This window comes from Pieris rapae, chromosome 8 (assembly GCF_905147795.1).
Source record: "Pieris rapae chromosome 8, ilPieRapa1.1, whole genome shotgun sequence".
In the NCBI taxonomy this organism is placed as follows: Eukaryota; Metazoa; Arthropoda; class Insecta; order Lepidoptera; family Pieridae; genus Pieris; species Pieris rapae.
This window is the reverse complement of record NC_059516.1, coordinates 2,263,196-2,290,998: the sequence shown is the minus strand read 5'-3', so window position 1 is coordinate 2,290,998 and position 27,803 is coordinate 2,263,196. Positions and strand designations below refer to the sequence as shown.

At 34.9% G+C, this 27,803-nt stretch overlaps 1 protein-coding gene and 1 long non-coding RNA gene across 11 annotated transcripts in view; one reads left to right on the top strand and one right to left on the bottom strand.

The window, feature by feature from the left end:
* Positions 1–1,079: 1,079 nt before the first annotated feature.
* LOC110995630 (E3 ubiquitin-protein ligase TRIM37-like) overlaps positions 1,080–27,803 on the top strand; it is a 36,172-nt gene continuing 9,448 nt past the window's right edge. For 2 of the 10 annotated variants that reach the window (XM_045629066.1, XM_045629064.1), the window contains exons 1-13: positions 1,091–1,580; positions 1,653–1,912; positions 2,387–2,597; positions 4,755–4,963; positions 5,478–5,585; positions 7,328–7,537; positions 8,996–9,175; positions 9,817–9,922; positions 10,413–10,515; positions 10,991–11,124; positions 14,108–14,230; positions 14,874–14,976; positions 15,420–15,553. In XM_045629066.1, the coding sequence (XP_045485022.1) occupies positions 1,533–1,580; positions 1,653–1,912; positions 2,387–2,597; positions 4,755–4,963; positions 5,478–5,585; positions 7,328–7,537; positions 8,996–9,175; positions 9,817–9,922; positions 10,413–10,515; positions 10,991–11,124; positions 14,108–14,230; positions 14,874–14,976; positions 15,420–15,553 (1,929 nt within the window). In that variant the 5' untranslated portion in view covers positions 1,091–1,532. Of the gene's footprint in view, positions 1,581–1,652; positions 1,913–2,386; positions 2,598–4,754; positions 4,964–5,477; positions 5,586–7,327; positions 7,538–8,995; positions 9,176–9,816; positions 9,923–10,412; positions 10,516–10,990; positions 11,125–14,107; positions 14,231–14,873; positions 14,977–15,419; positions 15,554–15,856; positions 16,004–18,048; positions 18,152–18,633; positions 18,768–19,153; positions 20,026–27,803 lie in introns of those variants that run through there. The other 8 variants (XM_045629061.1, XM_045629058.1, XM_045629057.1 and 5 more) reach the window with 8 other exon arrangements.
* Positions 23,148–24,223, bottom strand: LOC123689383. Its single transcript, XR_006750363.1, has 3 exons — positions 24,153–24,223; positions 23,657–24,090; positions 23,148–23,248 (listed from the first exon to the last, which is right to left on the bottom strand). It is a non-coding gene; the product is annotated as an uncharacterized LOC123689383 (long non-coding RNA).

Sequence of the window (27,803 nt, the reverse complement as noted above, 5' to 3'; positions counted from 1 at the left end):
TAAATTCACTTCAAGTTGAATGCAACACTTTTCCACTATTCTTAAGATTTCCATATCTAATGACATTTTTGCTAAAGTTACTTTATATATATAACCACTCATTAACAAACTTATCCATCTGAATAATAGTTTCCCTGTGAATTCCCTTCTCTCAAGCAATTATCCTCCTTTTGCACGAGCTCCCTTTCTTGTTAAATCTGGTCAATCAGCACAGCATCTTTAATCAGACGAGTGGGTTTGCTAAGAGCTTGAAAGTATTATGAACCACATTAGCATAGGTATAGACCTCAAGAGATCGAAAAGAAGTCTATAATCTTATATATCAATATCCCCATTATTATCACATTTCCACAAATGGTTCGAAAAAGGAGGACAGGGTTTGAATGGCATTCCATATACCAAGTTTGAAGTTTGAACGAGGTACTAAATTAAAGGAAAATTTGAGCATATTTTCTGCAGAAGCTCCTTGCTAAGATCACAGACAGCATGAGTGTTCTAAAAGTTCTACAAAATCATCAATTCAGTGCTAAGTCTAGCTACATTATCATTTATCACCGAAATCAGATATCGTGCGATTGTTGACAGTGTCAGCGGCAGCCGTCAGCGCTGTTGAAAATGTTGCCATTCCGTACACATTTACTACCGAGGTACAGATTTACTACCATTCTAAGGTCAAAACTTAATCAGGTTTGGAAAGATGTTTAAAGAGAAAGGGCACTTGATAGGTATGCTGTAATCAACTAAGATATTGTGATGCCATTGTTTTGTAAATCCAGCATTAACAAAAGCAAAAGATTTTACACAATACTTTGCCGCCTTAGATTCGGACATCTCAGATTTAATTCACATTTACACCGCATGTGCATTATTGTGTCTCCCTCCTGTTTGTATTGCAAATTGCAATTCAGACATCGATCAAACTTAAGACCGCATATCCATCCATACCCAACGCCTCATTTGTTTGTCATCTAATCTGTTTATCTATCGTAGAAGACCTGAAAATATCCCGCGCTGTATTCAAGACTTGCTTATGAACCATAATATGTATGATAGCATTTATGAATTTATTTCTTATACGGTTCAAGATATTTAAAAGGATTGAACTCCTCGGATTGACTTATTGGATTGAACGACAAAATGGAAATATAAATACTTACTCAAATTTTATTTGGAATCTACTATTATTGCTAATGAATTTGACTTCAACCAATTGTAATGTCAAAACATCAAAGAAGTGGACTAGGCCTTATGAGCGAGAATAATACGAAATGATAACAATAAGACAAGACATGGGGCTTCGGCCTTACGATCAAGAACAATGAAGATGTGGCTTCGGCCTTTAAAACTACCAAAATTCTCCTATTATTACCAAGGACAAAACTTGACCAAAGTCCTTTGCCTTTCCCATTAGGAATAAATTAATGTCATCACTCATCATCATATGTCATCACTCATCATCATATGTCATCTCTCATCATCATATTGTGGTAAGCAATCAATTTCCACGGTGGTACTGCTAATTTTCACGAAAAATGAGTTCCAGAGCAGATAAAGCCAATGGCGAGGAAGAAATTGTCAAGGTAGGTACTTAAATCGATTTGCCCCTCTTAGAAACACACGTTCTGTTGATATGATGATAATCGTCCTTTCAGACGCTGTTGGAGGCCTTTCGATGCTTCATTTGTATAGATAAAATTGTAGATGCCCACCTATGCCCTCATTGTTCAAATCTCTTCTGTTACGTTTGTGTCCGACGGTGGCTGACTGGAGGATCGTCCCAGTGCCCTCACTGTCGGGCTGCACTCCGCCTACATGAGTTGATAAATTGCCGTTGGATGGGAGAGATCACTAAGAAAATAGAAACCATGCAACAGGCAAACTCATCTGCTCAGAGAGAAAGCTTCAGAGATAGGTGATTAAATTTTTTTTTCTAGTTTGGTCTGTGACAGAGTTGAGAAAGGAGACCAACTCTGATTTACTTTATTAATAAATTCATTTTACAATTACTTAGAAATTTGAATTAAGAGGAAACTCGTTATTCGCTAATAAACATTGAAGATATGAAAAGCTTCCTCAGTTTAAATTGAATCTATGAATACATGTCAAAATTTGCATTAACTGCTGGCACTCAATGCTCTCTCCCAAATGCATTTTATTATTATTTAGTTCTATTATATAAATAATGATATTTGATGATAATGTATTTTTGATGTTTTTAATATTATTATTATATTTATTAATTAATGGTTGCACATCTTCATATTCAAGTCAATTTATTAATCAAGATAATGATTTAATATTATAACATTAGGTTATCCTGACATTATAAATTATTTTTTAATATCTTATTTTTTCTATTAACGGTAATTAAATGACTTAATTATAGATGTTCAACCCATCAAGAGCGCCTAACAGTATACTGCTGTACATGCAGTCAGTGTATCTGCCATGAATGTGCTCTATGGGGTGGTAAACATTCTGGCCACACATTTAAACCACTGGAAGAGGTCTATGAGCAACATGTGACTCAGATTAGAGATGGGGTCTCCCAATTGAAGCAAAGACTTATGGAGCTCAAAAGTCTTGCTCAAGAAGGGGTAAGACAACACCTATTTTGAAATGGCACAGGCATAAATTCAAGTAGAGAACTGTTTCTCCTTCAGAAATTTTTTATTTACAATTAAGCTTAGATCCTATAAGATCTTTCTGTTTTTTTATTTCTATGAAGTCTGTTTGATTTTTTTTAAATAAGGAAGTCTAGGTATTACTGTATTGGTTGATTGATTGAACATGTCCCCCAAGAAAACTCTTTTCATTTACTATATATATACAGTCCATTAAAAGAAGTAGTCTTGTAAATATTAATATTATGTAAATCACATGATTCCTTATCATAATACATATATATAAATCTCCTGTCACGATGTTTGTCCGCGTTGGACTCCTAAACCACCATAGCGATTTTAAATTAAATTGGCACACCGTGAGCAGTTTGATTCAACTTAAGAGATGGGATAGCTTTGATCTTTAATTATTGTCGCCATTTTATTTTATTGCAAATATTTGTTTATTATTTTAATACAATTCTAACAGATGGCGCTGTGTTAAAAGTACCTTTCACATAAGTTCTCCTACCGTTTTCTTTGAATAGTTTACTATTATGTAATATAACAAGAACATTAGCCACAGCAACGCTTGGCCAAGTCTGCTAGTATGCTATAAATCTATATCTAAATGGATGCCAATCGTTTTATTCCGCAATTCTTATATCCAGCTTATAATCTTGGATCTCCAGCTTTCTGGCCGATCGGAGCATCAAGGTCGTCATCGACGGAGCATGTTCCGACCTTAAACCCGTGAACGCTGGGGTTCCACAAGGCTGTGTTTTATCACAGCACTGGGGACACTCTTTACACTGGCCGGGCAAGTATTTCTCGGGCAGATGTCGATGAGTACTGGAACAAACTTGTGTCTGAAGTAGAAACTCTACTACGTGGAGTCTCTGACTGGGGCAGACTAAACCTAGTCCAATTTAACCCCAAAAAGACACAAGTTTGCGCGTTTTCCGCTAAAAAACACCCTTTGTCGCTACTCCTCGTTTTGAAAACACTCTCCTTAAAGCCACAGCCAGCATTGGAATACTTGGCGTTGACATATCGAACGACGTTCAGTTTCGCGGTCACTTGGAGGGAAAGGCAAAATTAGCCTCCAAAAAGCTCGGTGTGCTCAGCAAGGCGAGACGGTACTTCACTTCGGGCCACCGCTTGCAACTATATAAAGCGCAAATTCGGCCCTACATGGAGTACTGTTCCCACCTTTGGGCGGGTGCTCCCCAGTACCAGCTCCTTCCACTTGACCGTATTCAACGAAGAGCGGTTCGAATCGTTAACGACCAAACTCTCTCCGAGCGGCTTGATCCTTTGGTTTGGTTGCGTAGAGATGTAGGGTCTTTCTGCATCTTCTACCGCATTTACCATGGCGAGTGTTCAGAGCTGTTGTTCGGATTAATACCTGCAGCTGAGTTTCATCATCGGACGTCCAGGCAGGATACGAAATTCCACCCGTATCACCTCGATGTCCGCCGTTCCACAACTGCGCGTTTTTCTAGGCAGTTTTTGCCGCGCACCACCACTTTGTGGAACCAGCTGCCGACCGCGGTATTTCTGAACCAATTCGACTTAGGGTCCTTCAAGAAAAGAAAAAGAAAAATATATATATAAGGGTATTTAACAACAGAGAAGTAATGCCTGTTTATATATTGTGATACAAAGTTCTTTAATAGTAACTTATTGGATATATGGATTTCTGAAATAATATTATAAATAAGTAAATATATAATTAAATGTTTTACCCCTATACAATGAACCACAAAATATAATTTTGAGGAGACAGTTAACATTGTGCCTTTTTGTTGGCAATACTTTATAACACCAATTCCAATACATACTTTTTTGCATTAAAGCGGCTAAACCTAATAGCCCTTTTTTTAAATGTAGCCCTATTGTCACAAAATATCCTGGTACAAAACTCAATACTATAATTTAAAAGTGATATACTAATATTATAAAGAGGAGAGAATTATACATATGTTTTATAACAAAACACTATAACAACGAGACCGATTTTAAAAATTCGTTCACCTTTAGAAATCTCCATCCCTGAGTAACATATTCTATATTTATATAAAATATTTTAAATCCTTGCCACATATTCAATGATAAGATCTGAAAATAGTTTGTCTCTCTTATCTTTAGGAACGAAATGTCGAATCTGTTCGCGCGGCGAAAGACGAACGAGTACGTGAAATGCGTCAGGCCGTGGAACTAATATACTCACGTCTTGACTCGGCATTTGGGGCTAAAATTCTCACTCTTATGGAACAGAAGAACTGCCTAACACAAGAGACTGAGCAGTTGGAACATCTCCTTCAAGAAGTTGAACACAAGTTGGATGCTAGTACTAAGTCAGCATCTTGTTTATCCAAAAATACCAATTTATATACTGATCATTCTTTGAAGGTCTTATAAGCTTTGTGTCCCCAACACAATTGATATAGTTTATTTTACTAAACAGTCTCCTATACTGTATTAATTTTTTTATCTGTTACAAATATCTTTAAGAAAATATTGTGACTACTTTTTGACTTCAAAAAATCGAAGCTAGTTTATCAATTTGATGTATAATTTTGTATATGTAGTCAGATGTCTTGATTTTAAAAATAAATTAACAAATAAAACAATTTAATTTTTCATTAATGAGGTTCACATTACATATATAGGATTAATATTCATAATTATCATCTCAGTCTCTTTTTTTGGTCAATTTCTGGACGGCCTCCTCCATTTTTCTCCAGTATGCCAGTGCATCCTGTGCAGTCACTGGCCCTGGCACTGGGAGCCTACCTCCATGATGATGTCGTTAGTCCACCTAATCGGTCGGATTAAAATTATTAAGGTTTGTTTTCATGATTTTTACAGATGTGAGCTTATCGCTAAAAGTGGGGAAATGTCAGAGACAATTCATCAACTCAGCATAAAGCCTATGGCTAGCATTGTTACTGCGCCGGTACCGGCCGATTTTCACAGGTAACCTTTTTCTTGTCTTTTCAACAAAATAGATAATTAATCAAATTGAAAAAATATAATTATTTCTGTACATCTCCCAAAAAAAAATAGTATAACAAAATTATATTCATCCTCTACTGAAGGTGCTAGTTTTGTAACATGGAATAAGTTTGATTCATTCTTCTTGTGCCCATTATTATTTTGTAAATGGAGTCCGGAGTCATTATTATTTAAAATGGTCCAATCCCTAGTTCGTCTTTTTCTATTCCTATTTAGCTTATTTCCATTTTCTACTTAGGTTTAAACTCATATTGCTTTCTATGTTTATCAAACAATTTTTTATTATAATTGTGTGATTTCATTGTATACTCTAGATTTATTCTTCTGGCTATAATCCCATCATTTTGTGATTTTTGCAATCTTAATTCATTACGTATAACAATATTACATGTACCATGTAGAAGATAAGAAGGTGAAAAACCAGTTACTGAATGGTTAGTATTATTATATGTATCTATGTATTCCCTGGCTACTACAGTCCATGTCTTTTTTTGTTGATCTTCATTCATTTAACATCGTTTTTTATTTACTAATATTTGGTTTAACTTTTCATTTAAGCCTAGAAACTGCAGAGATCAACTCTCAAAGCTTCAATAGCTGTGTCTTGAAATGCTGTTCCCCCAAAAGAACCAACTTTAGTCTTTCCGAAACCACAAATTGTGCACGACGAGATCTGCTCTTCTATTAATAACCCTCCACGACGAAAATGTTTCTTTTGTGGGCGACAAACACATCCTCGTAAGAACTGCCCCGCATTCGAAAAGACTTGTCTCTGCAACAAGAAGAGGCACTTTGCTGTTTGCAGAAGCTCTTCGAAACCTACAAATTCTGTGGCAGTAGGTACTGAAACTCTTTCCGATTGTATCACAGCAGCGTCACCTTCTTCATTACCTAAAGCTACTGTCCCGCTTATATTCGAGGAATAAAAGCAGAAGCACTTCTCGATTCAGGCAACTCCATCAGTTTTATAAAGGACAGCTATGCGAGTTAAAAAAAACCCTGCAATCAGGCAGTTTCTATGGCCTCAACTATACTTCACGAGTGGTCAATCTTTGCAAACCCTGAATATCGGAAATCATAAATATGACAATGTGAAACTTCTTATCGTAAAAAATCTTTGTACTAACATAATTATCGTTCATGATGTCCTCGAAGAAGATTCATCGCTACAGTTCTCTTTCAGTGGGCCAAAAGACCCACTACAAGTTTGTACGTAGCTGAAGCATCAGTACCAGCTGTACCACTTCTTGCAAATGTATCTCCCAACTGTGAACCTATATAATAAACGTCTAATGGCAGTTTAACCAATTTCTTACTGACACTAGAAGAAACTAGTGTTTAAGATACAGGCTAGGCCTAGTTTAAACGCTAGTGCTCATAGAAGTATATTATGTATAAGGTTAACCACAGTGAATATTGTATAGAATGTGATGTTTGTTTTGAGTCAAAGAAAATTTTTGATGTTTTTTTTTAATTTAACAAACAAACCTAAATGAACATTTATAGAAACAAAAAAGATAATTAATAATCTAATTTAAGAAATATAATTATTTCTTTACATACGTATAAATGTTTCGTTCTTTACGTCGAGAATGATTACACATTGAAGTATTAAATGTCATTGATGTGACAGCAAGTGTTGCTAGCTTCAAATATTTTCCCGAATTCGTCATTTCCGTGTGATTATTTGATTGTTTTTACAGTGAAATCGTGCCAAGTTACGATAGTAGTACGTTCACGCTGACGAAATTCACTAAACTTCGGGATGCGGCTAGACCCGTGATTTCTGACCCGCTCTATGTTTACGGTCTCTGCTGGAGGCTAGTAGTCGACCCTGATGGCTTTGGAGGGAACCAGGGAAGATACCTTTCGGTAGGTTTGAAGCTGATGGCGGGATTACCGGAAAATTCAACGTAAGTTGTTTTCTTTTTGAAATTGTCTGCGAATCTTAAGTTATTGATATGTTTGAATTAATTTAAATATAGCAACCCACGACTCATGTTTCAGTTCTATATAATAATGTAAAAAAAGCTGTGTGCCTTAACGCGCGATTGAAGTAAAACTTCTTTGGCGTTGGCGGCATATATCACTGAAATGATGAAATATTAACTTAAATGCGCTTTACAAAGATTATATAAGTAAATGTTATATTAATATTATGGATTCGAAACAGGTAATTGAATGTCATAATATTTATAGGTTTGTGGTAACTAATCTGAAACATAAATTTTACTCTCTAAACTTGCTACTTTTCTTGAAAAATACTTAAAATACGAAAAATACTTACAGGATCTATCATTGTACCGAAACGCTTTGTTGGATGAAGTCGAGAAGTATTCATAGTTAGATCAAATTTTTCTTCTAAAAATCAACTAAAGGCTGAGATTCCTGAGTAAATAATAGTTATTTTTGATAATTATGTCATTAAATGTATATAAATTGCTTTAAGATTTATTATATTATGGATAATTGAAGCTGACACCGATTAAACACGTAGCTACGTATTGCTGGAGAGCTAGAAGCATAATTATATATTACGGATTCACCGTTAGATGTTTTTTTTTCTCGCAAACGCTGACGATATAATCTCGTATTGTCAGCAGCTTTAGCATTTTCTTTACCTAAAATAAATTATTTAATACATGCTTAATACATGATATGCCATTAGCTTAATACATGATATTTTATTTGAATAAAAAAAAATAAGTTGTTTAACGATAGAAAAATAAACACTTACGTTTTTTACAGTAATAGCTTGACTGATAATAATCAGGTACTTGATTTTTCTTTTATTATTTTTTATAGATGAAAGAGTAAAATGTTCCTGGAACTGGGCCATTTGATTTTATATTCACTATATATTCTATTTCAATTTGAATTTCAAAGCCTTTATTACAATAATTAATACACGAAAAAGTTTACAAAAATATATATGTATATAAAAAAAGTTCTTTAAGGCTGCACAGCTGTCCTCTTGTACAGCTTGCCTTTGTGGCACGAAGGTCTCCTCCAGCTGTTTCCAGTGCTTCCATATCCCTGGCAAGTCTTTTCCACAGAGGAACGGTAGCTTTTATAAAGTCATCAGTCCACCGCGAACATGGTCTTCCTCTCCTTCGCTTGGTATTGTAGCTAAGGTGTCCTCAATGGACACCTTAGCTACAATACCTACTTTTTTTGACCATTTTCCTCTCTGGCCTCTGAGCAGGTGTGCTGTCCATTTAAGCCTTGTGGCTCTGATCATTGCATCTTCCCAGTTGGCGATCCTTCGGAGAAAATGGATGGAAAATCATCGAGCCGACTGCATTACAATATATAGAAATTTTATAATTTAATCCTGGTTATTTTCTGAAATAATATAGAAATCCTCTTAGGTACGAGTGTCGTTTCGAAATGCTTCATCAAGAATCCGAGGATCCATCAAAGAATTTCGTAACCGAGTTAACGTCTGTTTTTGAAGTCGGCAAGTGTTGTAGAGTGAAAAAATTCTTTCGCCTCGATTTGCTCGCTAGCGACGGATATCTCAACCAAGAGACTGACACTCTAATTTTAAGGTGAGATCTCAAAAATATCATAAAGTTATCTCTTCCTACAAATAAGTAATAAATCTTTTGTTTTGGAGCAGTTTTCATTATCCTAACAAGTGTCTTTAATTAAATTATGCAGCACTATACATTGTTTTCATAAAAAAACACGCTACATCTTACCAATGACGTCTCTAATCGCATTAATTTGCCCATCCCTTTAATCTGGTTATCTATATAAAATGGCTTCTAGTTTAACATTGAACATCTCGAGAAGATGAAATAAATATTACACTTATTCTATCTATAAATGACACGGAAACCCATGATTAAAGAGAAAAGACATTGATGCAGCAATAAGGCTTGTCAAATTCGGAACAAACGTGCCACACATATGTATAGAGTTTACAACTATATGTTTTGTATTTTTGGATTTAGATTAAGAATGTTTAATTTATAAAGGCATTTTTCCAAAATTTGAAATAAGTATATTGGACTTAAGAAGACAATTTTTAAAAGAGATAAGGTACTTGTGAGCTACTGACAATGTGAGTATCTATGGGTGGCGGTATTACATAACATCCGATGAGCCTCCTAGTTTGCAACCTCATATATATAAAGAAAATAATGAAAAAATGCCGCGTTAAATATATGAAGAAAATCAATTTCAGGTTTCAAGTACGTCCGCCAACGTTCTATCAACGTTGTCGTGATCAGCAGTGGTACATTAACAAGCTAATGGATGAACATGATCTGCAAATTATTGATCTTAAAGAGGTACTACAGATATTTAATACAAACATAAAATAAATTTCTCACCCATGAATGATTTTATAGGAGGTAATTACTAAGTGGAATTACCTATACAAACGTTGGTTGCACAAAATGTTCTTTTAATTAGTTCTTATTTTCCTAACTATATAGTTTGTGGTGTCGGAAAATTGACATACCATTTCTTGATAAATCTGTATTCTAATTTTTTTTATTCACTTTCGCTTAATATAATATATATAAACTGAAAGTACAGAAAACACCAAAAAACCTTGGTGCCTGAAGGGACACAGTACAAATTTAAATTCCTTATAAACTGAATAGTAAAAGAAAAAAATACAATTAAAAAACAACGATACCAAAACATTACTACAAAAAGAGAGATAAAATAAATTACAATAAACAGTTAGATAGATGTTGCCATCTTATCGCCTACTGTGAGGTTGATAGGTTTACTAAACATGTTCTTCTATAGTTCTCATAAACAATGTTCCAGCGTCTCAATGCAGAGATGTGTCGCAACTTAAAGGCTAAAACTACTGCCTCAAATGGCGACTGGCTAAAAAAAAAGCCTTGGCCTGTTGAAGATTATCTTACGGGTAAGGTTTAGGTGTTTAAATAATAATAATAAATGCATTTTATTTCAGATACTTTACATTTACATTTCTGTCATCTCATTAATTCCTAGATGCCCTTTTTTGGCATAGGCAAAATTCCGACGTTACTGTCTGCTCTGTGCCACTCTCTGCCGTGTACTACCTTCTGTTTCCTCTATCCACCGTCTAAGTTGTTCTCTTTTGCGTTAATTGTAATTTGGGCATCGCTTTATTACTTTGTTGCTCCACTTAAAATAGTTATTAACCATAAAACAACAACAACAACTAACAAATAAACTTGGATTTTTACATGGGAAACTACTGAATCGATTTTAATAAAACTTAGAATCAGAACGGAACAGAATTATGTATATAGGGATTTTTAGATTGCGAGACATTGTGAATCATAGGAATACATATATTGTGAAATATTTCTAATTTTAATATGGCTTAACGAGTTGTATTTGTATTTGTGTAGCGAGTACACCAAAAACGGAAGCCTCAGAGGGATGTGCGGGCGCAATGTGTACGTCATTTTCTTCTCCCGAGTCGCACAGTGATGCTCTGCCGGCCACTGCGTCTGATAATACTGAGCCTAGCAATGGTACCGGGGTAAATATGAATGAGTTATAAATACTTCCAGCATAGAAAAGTTTCAATCAATTGTTATATATATAGGGTGTCCCAGAAAGAATGGATAATCCTTGAACCCCGCACGGAACAGCTCTCCAGCATTCAGAAAAAGAAAGAAAAAAATTCCAAGTGATACTCAAAATATATATGGGTCAATCAACTTTTATTTGTCCTGTAAGTACTATGTTTTGTCCCTGACCAATAATCGCAGTTCTAAAGAAAATTAAGTGGTTTTTTGGCATATGTCGCATTTATCTTATTATTAAGCAAACATACGAGTAAATTTTTTTAAATAAATCACTATTAAACTGGAATTTTAATGGTTGTCCAGGTGACAAAATATCTGGATGTAGCGTTTTTTATTTGTCCCCCAGTAGCTATTTACAATGAAACATTACTTTATACAAAAAAATATTATATGGCAAATAATTACGCTTGTACATAATTATTCATTACAATGTTCACTAAGATGCTAGCATATAGACTTTTGTTTGTTACATAATTTTACCGAATTTTTTGCATGTTCGTTTTGGTCCCTATTATATTTTATTATACCGACTTCCACCGGACAACGGTAAAAAAGTTCCGAAACCGAAACATAAATGGAGTGATCAGTGCCTTGACAATAAGTCAGTCGATTTGGTGACAACACTCATCCAACCGCCATTTTGATTTCATCATTGCCGCGGTGACAGTCGGTCGCGCGCGTTTTGAAAAAGTGCGTGGCTTTTTTGTGTGTCTACCGGACAACCAGCACAAAAACGTCAGTATTTGATATATCATAGTAAATAAAAGTGAAATATATTCTATTTTATCTATATTTTTCACTGTGCGTAAGACCTAATTCAAAATATCATTATTTATTATCAGAAAGCGCAAAGACTGATAAATGTCACTCGGACAACCAGTCACTTGGACAACCAAAACCGTTGTCTGTGGTACATTTTGGTTGCCCATAGGACACTTAATTATAGAATGAGCATAGAGCAATACTTTTCCTTTCAATAATTAGTCCTACTACTAGCAGTAGGTCTCTGACATGGTGGTGTAACGACTGCCATTTAATTAATTATAGCAACCGGTCATAGCAACCGGGACCAACCGCTCAACATGGCCTCCGAAGCACGGAACCATCTTTGTGATGAACAATCAGGTGGTTTAGCTTGCTATGTCCTAACCTGGGCACAATCTTGTGAATGAAAGTGATAAATTGACAAATATTAACTTTACGTGTTCTTTTCCCGAGAATCGAACCAGGGAACTCCGGACCCTAAGACGAACGCTCAAATCACTACACCACGGAGGCAGTTAGCTTACTTACTTAACACATTTTTGCTATATCTAATAGTTCTATATTCTAAATTATTTTTGTTATTATTTTTAGATAATGGGTTTGACGGAAACATGTGGATTTCGGAGTCAAATTTACTATTTTATTTAAATAAATCGTTCTGCTCTATGTGAATTCTTAAAATATAAATAATTATCTAAAGAAAAAATGTTAAAATATCAAAAAAATTCAAATAAAATTAAAAAAATAAAATTTATCATTGATGTACACTTAAAAGTTGATTGACCCATATATATTTTTTTTATTAAACGTTATTTTTACTTTACTTCGCATTCATGTGCACAACGGCCACAAAATAATGAAATTTGTGGCGTTTTTGGTGTCATCTTATTCCCGATAGACTATACTACTAGAAATACATTAAATAATATAAGTATCTATGATACTTATTTCAAAATCAAAAAAAGAACTTCAGTTTTTGACATGTAATTTGATACCAAAATAATTTTGGCATAGTTTGAGAGTGTCTCATGTAAAAAAGGTATAAAAGTGGCCAGCTATTTAAAAAAAAATGCGCAGTTCGTACAGCTTACAAAATGGTGTAATACATAATTTTTATTTTTTTTAAACTTAGTATTGTCTAATGTTAAATACATATAGTGTATCTAGATGGCGTTAGCTGTAATTTAAAACGCGCTAACAAAATGTAAATTTGTACGCTATATATTGTCTGTTAAAATATCATTAAGCTATCCCCCGCGACGGCCCAAGCCGAGGTTCGAGTCTCACAGGAGACGCCCTTGCGCGAGTCGCGGGAAACCCTGAGCTTAGCTCAGCCGGAAAGGGGGGCTGTAAGGTAGGGGAGCTGTAAAGGCCCTTAAGGCCAACAGCGAGATTCCATTCAAAAAAAAAAAAAAAACATTAAGCTATCGAAGGTATTTTATTCCTTTACTCGCGGACTCATCAGGGAGCTTGAATAGAATTATTCAACATAACTTTTACACATTTAAAGAAAAACACTTTTTTACGGATTATAGTAATGTATTATTGTTTTTAAACTTATAATTATTTAGACATAATTTTAAATTTTGCCGACGTTTCGCGTGCTTTACAGCGTGCGTGGTCACGGTGACTGAAGACAAAGGTGTTAAATGTCAAAAAGTATCACAGCTGTAGAAAATGTTGTATTATCTGTACATTCTGGGACATCCTGTATAGTATATATACTTAAATTGAAAAAAATATATATTTGCCATTTCCTTTCTAAATTAAGATTTCCTGATCTTAAATCAAGGGTATTAACACGAGAAAACTCAAAAAAATCCTATACAGGAACTCATTTACCATCAAAATACCGGTATTGTAACGGGTCAGTGATGCAAAAGATGTCGCAACCGCGAGGAGAGTGTTTGTACAAACCGTGAATTAAATTAAGTGCTTGGTGGTGACGATTTAACAAAATTTTAATTATTCCTCATTTTTATATAGTTTACTAAATTTAAACAACAAAAGTCGAAACTGGTATTTTGCCATCTAATAACGGATGCGCACTCTATATCGTTACCATCTGAAATTTAATTTGCCTAATCTGTGGTTGCGATTCTTTCGCGCCAAATGTTTATATCCTATTGACCTTTTATTATTGCAGTGACCTTTTATTATGTCTTGCAGCGCACCAGGCGTGGACAATTCTGTTGGAGGAAAGGTTTCCAGAAAGTGGTCACGCCAGCGTCGCAGTTTAATGAAGAAAGAGTAATTTTTAAACACTGCAAACTACTGCCAATAACAGAAAAAGTAAAAAAATGTCTTCTAGTCGAGCACTTTTTTTTGAGATGACATAAAAAAACCTGTGGAGCATGACGTACAGACTCGAGCGGTAACGCAAGTTCGGCTCTGTACATCAAAAGCATACAACGTATATGGCGAGAGAACGTTGCGGTATTTGCTACCGCGGCTAATAAATATTTATTCTCCGAATTATAAATAAACAAAAAAATTGGTTTTAAACAAAAAATCGATGAGCGCACTAATCCTGCAGCGGGATCTCGTACTATAATAAATAGTCTACGCAATCAGATAATAGATAACCTAACACTAACCAACATAAATTCTAAATTAAAAAACTACTTTTACATGCATTTGTCGCGCTCCTAAACAAGACTCCTATGGTAACATTAATACACAGCGGTTATCTAATGTAGCATATTGTAATATACCTAACTTTACAATGTCGAATTTGGGTGTTAGCAATTTTCGGGTGCTGTTATACATTATTCGTTATTTATTATAACGTTAAGCTTTTTGAGATATGTATTATATATATTTTTTGTGTACTTACAATAAACAGGTAGATAGATGTTGCCATCTTATCGCCTACTGCGAGGTTGATAGGTTTACTAAACATGTTCTTCTATAGTTCTCATAAACAATGTTCCAGCGTCTCAATGCAGAGATGTCTTCCAACTCAAAGGCTGAAACTACTGCCTCAAATGGCGACTGGCTAAAAAAAAAGCCTTGGCCTGTTGAAGATTATCTTACGGGTAAGGTTTAGGTGTTTAAATAATAATAATAAATGCATTTTATTTCAGATACTTTACAGTTATATTTCTGTCATCTCATTAATATTATAATACTGTCTGCTCTGTGCCACTCTCTGCCGTGTACTACCTGCTGTTTCTTCTATCCACCGTCTAAGTTGTTCTCTTTTGCGTTAATTGTAATTTGGGCATCGGTTTATTACTTTGTTGCTCCACTTAAAATAGTTATTAACCATAAAACAACAACAACAACTAACAAATAAACTTGGATTTTTACATGGGAAACTACTGAATCGATTTTAATAAAACTCAGAATCAGAACGGCACAGAATTATGTATATAGGGATTTTTAGATTGCGAGACATTTGTGAATCATAGGAACACATATATTGTGAAATATTTCTACTTTTAATATGGCTTAACGAGTTGTATTTGAATATGTGTAGCGAGTACACCAATAACGGAAGCGTCAGAGGGATGCGCGGGCGCAATGTGTACGTCATTTTCTTCTCCCGAGTCTCACAGTGATGCTCCGCCGGACACTGTGCCTGAGAATCCTGAGTCCAGCAGTGGTACCAGGGTAAATATGAATGAGTTAGAAATACTTCCAGCATACAAAGTTTCAATCAATTGTTATATATACAGGGTGTCCCAGAAAGAATGGATAATCCTTGAACCTCTTGAGCGTTTTTGGTGTCTATTATTCCCGATAGACTTTTTTTTTTACTACTAGAAATACATTAAATAATATAAGTATAAGACTAGTACAAACCGTGAATTAAATTAAGTGCTTGGTGGTGACGATTTAACAATATTGTAATTTTTCCTCACTTGTATATAGTTTATCAAATTTAAACAACAAAAGTCGAAACTGGTATTTTAGTTGCCTGGGTGGAGGAGATGTATCTTGCAGCGCACCAGGCTTGGACAATTCTGTTGGAGGGACAGTTTCCAGAAAGTGGTCACGCCAACGTCGCAGCTTAATGAAGAAATAATAGAAGATAACAAGAAACTAACAATAACAGAAAAAGTAAAAAAATATCTTCTAGTCGAGCACTTTTTTCGAGATAACATAAAAAAAACGTGTGGAGCATGACGTACAGACTCGAGCGGTAACGCAAGTTCGGCTGTGTACATCGGGAGCATACAACGTATATGGCGAGAGAACGTTGCGGTATTTGCTACCACGGCTAATAAATAGTCTACCCAATCACATAACAGATAGCCTAACACTAACCAACATAAATTCTAAATTAAAAAACTGCTTTTACATGCATTTGTCGCGCTCCTAAACAAGACTGCTATGGTAACATTAATACACAGCGGTTATCTAATGTAGCATATTGTAATATACTATTTTATTTTGTAAAATAAAGAGAAAAAAAAAAGTTGCCCTTCTGATGTTACAATAAGCTGACCATCTTTTGATTTTAGAGGTTTCTTATGCTGACTTCTCTTTCCTGCCAAGATTTTAGTCGCTTTTAGTCTCTCATGTTGCCGGTGTTAGTTGCAATTTGAGCTTGGTAAGCAATACCGTCAACCCACAACCTTTTGTCATTTCGCGAGTTGCGATAGATTTTCTTAGGAATCTGTCGATACTGCTGCCTGAGGTCGGCTTGTCGTAGCGCGTCGTTGGTTCCTAGCAGTCTTAGGTGGAGTTCCCTACGGTCGTTTATCAACTGCCAAGTGGCTTATGACATCCAGTCCTCGCCCGAGTGTTTAGTGTGACCTAAGACGAAAGAGCTGATCTTTGTGTAGGCTACTTTGTTGCGTTTCCACTCTTCGTCTATTGAGTCATCGTCACTGTGAAGTCCGGCGAAGCGGTTACGGAGTCCAAGCCTGAACTTGTTCATAGTTTCAGGATCTCGCAGTTTAGTGACGTCAAACCTTCTTCCAGCCCTACCAAGATCACAGGCTGGTCGCGCAACCGAAACCTTAAGCCGCATTTCGGCAACAGCCAAATGGCGGTTGCTGTCAATATCAGCGCCTCTTCGGTTGCGGACATCAAGGAGCGACGAGCGCCAGTTCCAACTCATAGCCAGGTGGTCAATTTGGTTTTTCATGGTGCCATCCGGGGAGTTCCATGTGTATTTATGTACATCTCTATGAATGAAAAGAGTCCCACCGATGGTCAGGTCATGTTGTTGGCAGAACTCTATAAACCGTTCGCCATTCTCAGTTGCTGTTTTCGCTTCCAACCTTGGCGTTAAGGTCCCCCATGACGATCACAATTCACAATGTCTTGTTTCTTAATACATTTAAGTGTGGCATTTAGAGTGTTGTAAAAATAATACTTGGTGTCCTCCGCAGACGTGTTGGTGGGAGCGTAACACTGTACAATGGAGATCTTACGGGCTCTTGAGTTGAAACGGGCCCAAATGATTCGGTCTGAGATTAGTTTCCAGTCCAAAAGACTTCTCTTTGCGGAGTTTGAGAGGTTTTTCAGGCAAGCAGTAGCCACTGCCCACTGTGCCCTAATCTGATAGTGGGGCTGTCACTTTAAAGTGCTGCAGCAGGTCCCAGGGTGGACGACTAGGACGTGGATGTCTCGGACTGGCCGGGGTTCTGCTTACATTAGTCCACTACATAACACAGCAGATGGTTTTATTTGGCTTTTTCTAGGCAATGCTGACCTCACTTCATCAGCGACTCCCACCAACATCATTCCCAACTTCCCACCCCTAACAATTAAATAGTAAAATCTAAACATTGGAGTATTTTAAGTCCTCTGCATAACTGATCTTTGCTGTTTGTAAACACCACATATTTCATACCTTCTTCTGCAATTAACTGCATACTTAAATCTTGGTGTCCTGCATACTTAAACATATTTATCGATTTCCGTGCCACCTAGACCTAACTTTACAATGTCGAATTTAGGTGTTAGCAATTTTCGAGTTCTGTTTTACATTATTCGTTATTTATTATAACGTTTAGCTTTTTGCGATTTGTATGACGTATTTTTTGTGTATTTACAATAAACAGGTAGATAGATGTTGCCATCTTATCGCCTACTGCGAGGTTGATAGGTTTACTAAACATGTTCTTCTATAGTTCTCATAAACAATGTTCCAGCGTCTCAATGCAGAGATGTCTCGCAACTCAAAGGCTGAAACTACTGCCTCAAATGGCGACTGGCTAAAAAAAAAGCCTTGGCCTGTTGAAGATTATCTTACGGGTAAGGTTTAGGTATTTAAATAATAATAATAAATGCATTTTATTTCAGATACTTTACATTGATATTTCTGTCATCTCATTAATCCCTAGATGCCCTTTTTTGGCATAGGCAAAATTCCGACGTTACTGTCTGCTCTGTGCCACTCTCTGCCGTGTACTACCTGCTGTTTCTTCTATCCACCGTCTAAGTTGTCGTCCTCTTTTGCGTTAATTGTAATTTGGGCATCGGTTTATTACTTTGTTGCTTCACTTAAAATAGTTATTAACCATAAAACAACAACAACAACAACTAACAAATAAACTTGGATTTTTATATGGGAACCTACTAAATCGATTTTAATAAAACTCAGAATCAGAACGGAACAGAATTATGTATATAGGGATTTTTAGATTGCGAGACATTTGTGAATCATAGGAACACATATATTGTGAAATATTTCTACTTTTAATATGGCTTAACGAGTTGTATTTGTATTTGTGTAGCGAGTACACCAATAACGGAAGCGTCAGAGGGATGCGCGGGCGCAATGTGTACGTCATTTTCTTCTCCCGAGTCTCACAGTGATGCTCTGCCGGCCACTGCGTCTGATAATACTGAGCCTAGCAATGGTGCCGGGGTAAATATGAATGAGTTATAAATACTTCCAGCATATAAAAGTTTCAATCAATTGTTATATACAGGGTGTCCCAAAAGTCGACGTGAAGTCGAAACTTTCTCATAGGTAATGCCACGTTAGTTATCAGAAAAATTAAAAAAAAAAAGTCATGTATTTTTGAAGTTATGGATATTTTTTGTTACTCCAGAAAATGCACACCATGTGACAGTTTTTCATTCCTGTTATTGAATAAAAATATTACTCTATATAATATTTTCTATTTGATAATTGTTTTTGTATGTGATAAATGATATGTCTCTGTCTATGTTTATGTCAATCCTGTCGTTGTTTGGATTTTTTGTTGGTTGACCATAACTCTAATGTCTAATGTATGACGTTGGTTACAGGATAGCCTATCTGATAAGCTCATGAACTTCAGTCTGTCCCTAGACGGGACTTCTGGCGAAGAAGCTCTTCCTGCACAGCCCTGCAACCCTGCCGAAGACCGTCCCTTTTTTTGGAATTTAAATAAGTATAAATTGTATCTTGAATCTTGCGCACAAAGCAGAAGTGAATCTTAGATCTTTGTGGCGTATGTAAGGATATAAAAATAGTAAACAATGATTTTCAATTGAAAGTGATTTATATGTTCGATTATGTAATACAAATTATAATTGATATAAGAAATAGTTATTAAGTATGCTTTTTGCAATCATTGAAGAAATTATTTAATACTCGCTAGAGAGCAAGTCTTTCTTTGACTTCGGCTACTTATCTGTATGAATAAATAGCCTTGGATCTAAAGATGCTTATTCAGAAAACTATTTGCTAGTCAGCATAAACGTAGTCAAAAGTCGTCCTGTGTCTCATATGTTCATAGATATATGGTTATATTTTATTATGATTCGGTGTAATTCTTTAAAAAAATATATATAGGGGTCCTAAAATTATAATCAAACAAGGACATTTCTTTATCGTATTATCTACGATAATTTTATCAATTGATGTAATTCAAATTAATTTAACTGCATTATAAATGCTGTGAATAAAGGATTCTCTTAAATTCAGTTTAATGTTTACAGAACTTTATTTCTCATTATTAAAAAAAATATTTTATTTACATGTTAAACATAATATTAATATGTACCTATATATTCGAGCGAGATACATGTCGCCATTAGCCTCTTAATTTTAGTCAACTGTGTTCACTCTAACAGGCATCGTTACTGCCTTTTTGAATTTGTCAAACACTCCAATATTGCGAATGGATGAGATGGTAATTTATAGAAAAATTGCACACCCTCAAACCTAATAGATTTCTTTAAATAATTTGTACGCGGCTTCGGCAAGATAAGCAAACTAGCTCGACGAGTATTGCGTGTAGTTATGTATTTGATTTTTTTAAATGATAAGCAACTATGGAGAGATTTTTTAAATTAAGATACAGGTGCTATTAACATATATATATAGACTTTAAACGAGCAATTCTTGTAAATATATAATTGGAATCTCGGAATCGGCTCCAACGATTTTCATGAAATTTAGTATACAGAGGGTTTCGGGGGCGATAAATCGATTTAGCTAGGAATCATTTCTAGAAAAAGTCATTTTATTTGTGTTTTATCAACTTAAAACATAGAATTGCTCGTTTAAAGATGTCAGTCAAATAAAAACTTAAATATGAATATAATTATTTTTATTCGATAATTTTATTAGTATGTAATTCGTACTTAAATAAAATTTCCAAAAACACGATTTATAAAAAAAGTTACCGAGCTAAGCTCGGTCATCCAGGTCCTAGTTGTTTAATCGTCATAATTTTGGTTTCTTGGAAACGGTTTTTCTTACTGTCAGTTTAAAATAAATAAAAGTACAAAGTGAAGGGTTATACTAGAAAGTGACTGATTTTGTCTTTCGATTTGCGATAGTCAATACCTTTTGGGGTGATCTGAAACTGGGGATGTAATTTGAATTGGTACAAGATAAAAATGAAACGTGTCGTGTCTATGGATAGATTGACCAATCAAATTACTCATTTTTAGCGTGACTATTTTCAGTTAATGTGTCAAATACCGACAAAATGTGTTGTCAATCGCAATTGACAGTCATTTTATCAAATGACAGGTCAACCGCAGTGAAAGGCTTACGTGCAATGTCTAGAACATATTATAAAATAATATGAGTTAATATATTGAAAGAAATTTATCTCGTGTAACATGGAAACCAAGTTTTCTTCAGTCAGTGTTGTTATTTATAAATAAATTTATTGTCGAATTATTTTTTTATTTGCGCCCCACAGGTTTACTCTAACGCATAAAAAAGTTTGGCTTTTGTTTATTTCTAGCAAAAGGATTCGATGTCTTCTTGTGATTAATATATCTAGTTCTTGTAGTGGGTAAAAGTCGAACCATTTGAGAAGTTGTTTCTTTAAACTCTTAGCTGGCATCGGATATAGTGAAACATTCTTATATACAAAATTTTGTTCCAAATCAGGAAAAGTAGTAAAAACGGCGAAAAATTGTATTTGAGATAATAATTGAGGTTCTGAAATAAGTTAGGATTATGAGTAATAAGAAAAAATGAATATACCAAATTTTAATTTGTATATTGTTAAAATTATTATTATTATTATATAGGTTAGAACGAGTGGCATTTTTACTTAGTTTTGACTGACCTTTATTATATTCTTGGAGGGTGAACAGGGGTGCTGCTGCAAGTTACAGCAAATATTACGATACTTCTCGATTCAGTTATTTATTTTCATTTTTCCAAAATATACAACAGCAACAAGCGGCGCATGACCCGACTGTGCAGCCATTTTAACGGCCATTTCAGTCACGCCGCTCGCTGGCTGTAGAAAAGTTAAGTAAGTGAATGCATTCTTTCCTCTGGTAAGTTTTATTTGGCAATTATTTGTAATAATACTGATATAGACCTAAATATTCACTTTGAATAGTGCATACATTGTTACGTTTAATTGTGAATTGCGTACGAGAAACACTTTAACAGCTGTTTTAGACATTGATCGAAAACTGGAAAACGTATATCTCTTGGCGGATTTCCCCTGGCTCGTTTGATAGCAGGGAAAATACTTAATGTCCAGGGGAGATACATTTGTATGCGTTTTCATGAATACTTCTACATTGTTCTCTGATTGTTTACAATTTAATACGACTTTTTTAGAAAATATTACGCGCGACGAACGGCTGGAAAAAAAGGATAGCAGAACGATTGACATACCAAAGAATTGAAAATGACAAAGATAAATACGCTCAACGAAAAATCAAGGAAAGGGGAAAATTATTAAAAGAAGAAAGAGAAAAGAGTTAATAGACAGTTAAGCAAATCACTCCCTGTTAAGGAAGGTTAGAAAAGTATGGAGAGAAAAAGCAAAAAAATCTTAGACGTCGTTTAGCACTACAACATATAAGTAAAGCAATGCTCCTGAAACACCACCCTGAAGAGCCACTGCCCCCTCAAAGTATAAACAGGCGAGGGCAGGCAGCATAGCAAAAGTTAATTTGATCAAGAAAAGCAAGAAACCTGATAATAAGAAAACAAGAGGCTGAAATATCTCAACTTAAGTCTGCAGTCTAACACTACAAGAAACAAATAAAACCTATAAAAAACCACTTATTAGCTCGCCCAACACCAAGTAAATTCACTTATAACGGCAGTAAGTGCAGGCGAGAAAGAAACTATAAAGAAGAAACTGCTTTTCAGTGTAGTTATTACTCAGCAGCATACATCACTCTCTGGCGGCTACTTTTACGAGTTTATATTTATTGAGCGATGGGCCAGTCGCCCAAAATCGTAATAAAATGATGTTCAAAGTTTTAGCAACAATGCTTTATGATTTCTACCCTGACCTTCAAAATTTCACATAGAATTTTCATGAAACAGGTCACGGTAAGGGAGCTCCAGTGGAGTGGGTGCTACTTGCATGAGAACTGCAAATAGAATCATTGCGAGTGGCACCGATATTTCATAAATAGATTCATTATCTCTTGAGAAAACCTGCCCGAATATTGTACAGTTATTGAAGATGATAAACTTGAAGTTTTATTTTGTAAAATCTGTGAAAAATTCAGAAGTAATGATCATGATATTTCTCTCATCACCTGGGATCAGGATAAAAAAAAACTAACTTAATAATGAGAGGGCAGCGTGTTTTTTATGCATTTAATGAATCTATTGATATTGTCTTTGGCCGCGGGTTTTAGTAAAGAATTTTTTTTAGTTACCTTTTAATTAAATTGTTGTTAGATTTTTATTACAAGAAAAACTTAATACTGTTACTCAGATAAATTTTTGTTCCTTTGTATTTCTTCATTAACTATTGATAGTAAAGTAATAGATATTATTGTTTTGATGGTTAGAAAAAATAAGAACCTTTTTATGTTTTGTACCTTCAGGAAAATTTAATTTTATAAACAAAGACTGCTAAGGTATCCGCCCCTGTGCATTTAGTCTACCCTGTACTGAGTATCTACCCTGGTCACCTATAAAACGAGATAAAACCAATAAATTGACTGGCCACTTTGCTTACGTTTTCAGCTAAGTTTCCATAAAAAAAATGTATACTTCATACAACATATTATCTCTTAACTGAGAATGACCCATATACGGCACGCATAGAACCGCGGATGGTCATCGCAGTCTACACGAAGCCAGAGGTTACATAGGTCCTTCAAGCGGCCCAAGTTTCTCCTATACAGTCCCTTAATCTTTACATTGTATATTCACAAACTTAATTAAAGGTCCCAATTACAGAACTATCAAGTGTAAGAAGAATTATCAAGTATCCTAACTTACAATTTGCTGATGATTTGGTGTTATACATATAACTCTGATTTCAACTCTATGAATTTAGCTTCTAAATTGAATACTAGTTTAAAAAATTTACATACCTATTTCAACTATCTTGCGTTAGACATAAGCCCTTTCAGGTCAAATTATAAGTATTTCTCCTTCACATATTGTTATGTGCCTACACATACAATACCCCACAATATGATAATACAGAACTCCCAGTTGTAGCCGAAGCTAAGTTCTTGGGTGTGTTGTTTCTTAATAATTTATCGTGTCTCTAGCTGGAATATACCAGGGTTCTGATACTAAAATTCTTTTAACTCTATTAAAATCTCTTGTTTATAGCCACTTTGAATACAGTTTCTTTTGTTTTGCTTCAAATAACCAATTTCTTCACAAATTAGGTCTCATTCAAAATCATAGTCTTTAACTCATTACTGGGGTACTGAGAACAACTCTCATAAATTCACTCCAAGTTGAATGCAACACTTTTCCACTATTCTTAAGATTTCAATATCTAATGAGATTTTTCCTAAAATGACTTTTTATAAATAACCACTTCCTAATTAACAAACAAACAAACATATCCATTACCATCTGAACAATAGTTTCCCTGTGAATTCCCCTCTCTCAAGCAATTATCCATTTCTTTTGCACGAGCTCCCTTGTTAAATCTGGTCAATCAGCACAGCATCTTTAAATCAGATAACTGGGTTTGCTAAGAGCTTGAAAGTATTATGAATTACATGAGCATAGTTATAGGCAATAAACTAAGAGATCAACAAGAAGTGTATAATCTTATGTATCAATATCCCCATTACACATTTCCACAAATTAGTTCGAAAAAGGAGGACAGGGTTTGAGTGGCATTCTATATAGCAAGTTTGAAGTTTGTACGAGGTACTAAATTAGAGGAAAGTTGGAGCATATTTTCTGCAGAAGCTCTTTGCTAATGTTGCTGCATTAAGATCACAATGAGTGTTCTAAAAGTTCTACAAAATTATCAATTCAGAGCTAAGTCAAGCTACATTATCATTTATCACCGAGATCATATACTAACTTTATAAGCTATATAAAAGAAATTACATACGGTATGCTTACGGACGCCCTCGCATATTACAGTAGTCTCAACTCTCAGACTCAGACTACTGTGTACAGTACTGGCAAGTGGCAACGAGCAAGTGGTTGTAGTGGATTGTCGATTTCCTTGCACGTGCGATAGTTGACAGTGACAGCGGCAGCTGGCAGCGCTGTTGAAAATGTTGCCATTCTGTACACACTACACTGATTTACTACCACTTCTAAGGTCAAAACTTAATCAGGTTTGGAAAGATGTTTAAGGAGAAAGGGCATTTGGTAGGTATGTTGCAATCAAATAGATGATATTGGAATGGCAGAAGATTTTACACAATACTTTGCCGCCTTAGATTCGGAACATTTCAGATTTAATTCACATTTACACCGCATGTGCATTATTATGTCTCCCTCCTGTTCGTATTGCAAATTGCAATTCAGACGTCGATCAAACTTTAGACCGCATATTATCCTTCCATACACAATGCCTCATTTGTTTGTCATCTAATCTGTTTAAGTATCATAGAAGACCTAAAAATATCTCGCGCTGTATTCAAGAATTGCTTATGAACCATAATATTATGTATGATAGCATCAATTAAAATTATTTCTTATACGATTCAAGATATTAAAAGGATTGAACTCCCCGGATTGACTTATTGGATTGAACGGCAAAATAAATACCTACTCAATTTTTATTTGGAATCTACTTTTATTGCTTATGAATTTGACTTCACCCAATTGTAATTTCAAAACAACAAAGAAGTGGCTTAGGCCTAATGAGCGACAATGATACGACATGACAACAATAAGACAAGACATGGGGCTTTGGCCTTACTATCAAGAACAATGAAGATGCGGCTTCGGCCTTTAAAACTACCAAAATTCTCCTATTATTACCAAGAACAAAACTTAACCAAAGTCCTTTGCCTTTCCCATTAGGAATAAATTAATGTCATCACTCATCATCATACGGTAAGCAATAAATTTCCACGGTGGTGCGGCGGTGCAAATTATTTCACGAAAAATGACTTCCAGAGCAGATAAAGCCAATGGCGAGGAAGATATTGTCGAGGTGGGTAAATCGATTTGCCCCTCTTAGCATCACACGATGTCTTGATATGATGATAATCGTCCTTTCAGACGCTGTTGGAGGCCTTTCGATGCTTCATTTGTATAGATAAAATTGTAGATGCCCACCTATGCCCTCATTGTTCAAATCTCTTCTGTTACGCTTGTGTCCGACGGTGGCTGACTGGAGGAACGTCTAGGTGCCCTCACTGTCGGGCTGCACTCCGCGTACATGAGTTGATAAATTGCCGTTGGATGGGAGAGATCACTAAGAAAATAGAAACTATGCGACAGACAAACTCAGCTGATCAGAGAGAAAGCTTCAGAGACAGGTGATTAAGTTTTTTTCTAGTTTGAGCAGTCACAGAGTTGAAAAAGGAGACCAACTCTGTTTTACTTTATTAATAATTTTTTTTTCAATAACTTAGAAATTTGAATTAAGAGGAAACTCATTATACACTAATAAACATTGAAGATATGAAAAGCTTCCTCAGGTTAAATTGAATCTATGAATACAAGTCAAAAATTTGCATTAACTGCTGGCACTCTACTCTCTCCCAAATGCATTTTATTATTATTTAGTTTACTAATAATCATTTACTTATAAAATAAATAATGATATATGAAGATAATATATTTTTGATGTTTTTAATATTATTATATTTATTAATTAATGGTAGCACATCTTCATATTCAAGTCAATTTATTAATTAAGATAATGATTAAATATTATTACATTTGGTTATCCTGACATTATATATTATTATTTAATATCTTATTTTTTCTAATAACTGTAATTAAATGACTTAATTATAGATGTCCAACCCATCAAGAGCGCCTAACAGTATACTGTTGTACATGCAGTCAGTGTATCTGCCATCAATGTGCTCTATGGGGTGGTACACATTCTGGCCACACATTTAAACCACCGGAAGAGGTGTATGAGCAACATGTGACCCAGATAAGAGATGGGGTCTCCCAATTGAAGCGAAGACTTATGGAGCTCAAAAGTCTAGCTCAAGAAGGGGTAAGATAACACCTACATATTTTGAAATGGCACAGGCATATATTCAAGTAGAGAACTGAAGTTTTACTTTCCTTCAGAAATTTTTTATTTACAATTAAGTTTAGATGCTATAAGATCTTCCTGTTTTTTTTTTCTGTGAAGTCTGTTTGATTTTTTTCAAATAAGGGAGTCTGTAGGTATTACTGTATTGGTTGATTGATTGAACATGTACCCTAATAAAATATATATATATAAATCTCCTGTCACAATGTTTGTCCGCGTTGGACTCCTAATCCACCAAACCGATTTTAAATTAAATTGGCATACCGTCAGCAGTTTGATTCAACTTAAGAGATAGCATAGCTTAGATCTTTAATTATAGTCGCAATTTTATTTTATTGCAAATATTTGTTTATTATTTGATACAATTCTAACAGATGGCGCTATGTTAAAAGCACCAATGTTTCGTGTTGTGAAAGACGGCTATCTACCTTTCACATAAGTTCTTCTAACGTTTCCCTTGAATAGTTTACAACTATGTAATACAATTAGCCCCAGCAACGGTTGGCCGAGTCTGCTAGTATGCCATAAATCTATATCTAAATGGTTGTCAATCATTTCATTCGGCAATTCTTATAAGGGTATTTTAAGAAATGCCTGTTTATATATTGTGACACAAAGTTCTTTAATAGTAACTTATTGGATATATGGATTTCTGAAATAATATTGTAAAAAAAGTAAATAATAAAAAAAGTAATATAATTAAATGTTTTACCCCTATGCCATGAACCACAGAATATAATTTTGATGAGACAGTTAACATTGTGCCTTTTTGTTGCCGGCAGGGCTACTTTGTAACACCAATTCCAATACTTTTTTGCATTCAAGCGGCTAAACCTTATAGCTTTTTTAAATGTAGCCCTATTGTCACAAAATATCCTGGTACCAAACTCAATACTTTTATCTAAAAGTGATATACTAATATTACAAAGAGGAGAGAATTATATGTTTTATAACAAAAGTATATATACTATATACTTTTGTTATAAAAAGTATATAGTATTTTTAGTAACTACTAGACCAATTTTAAAAAT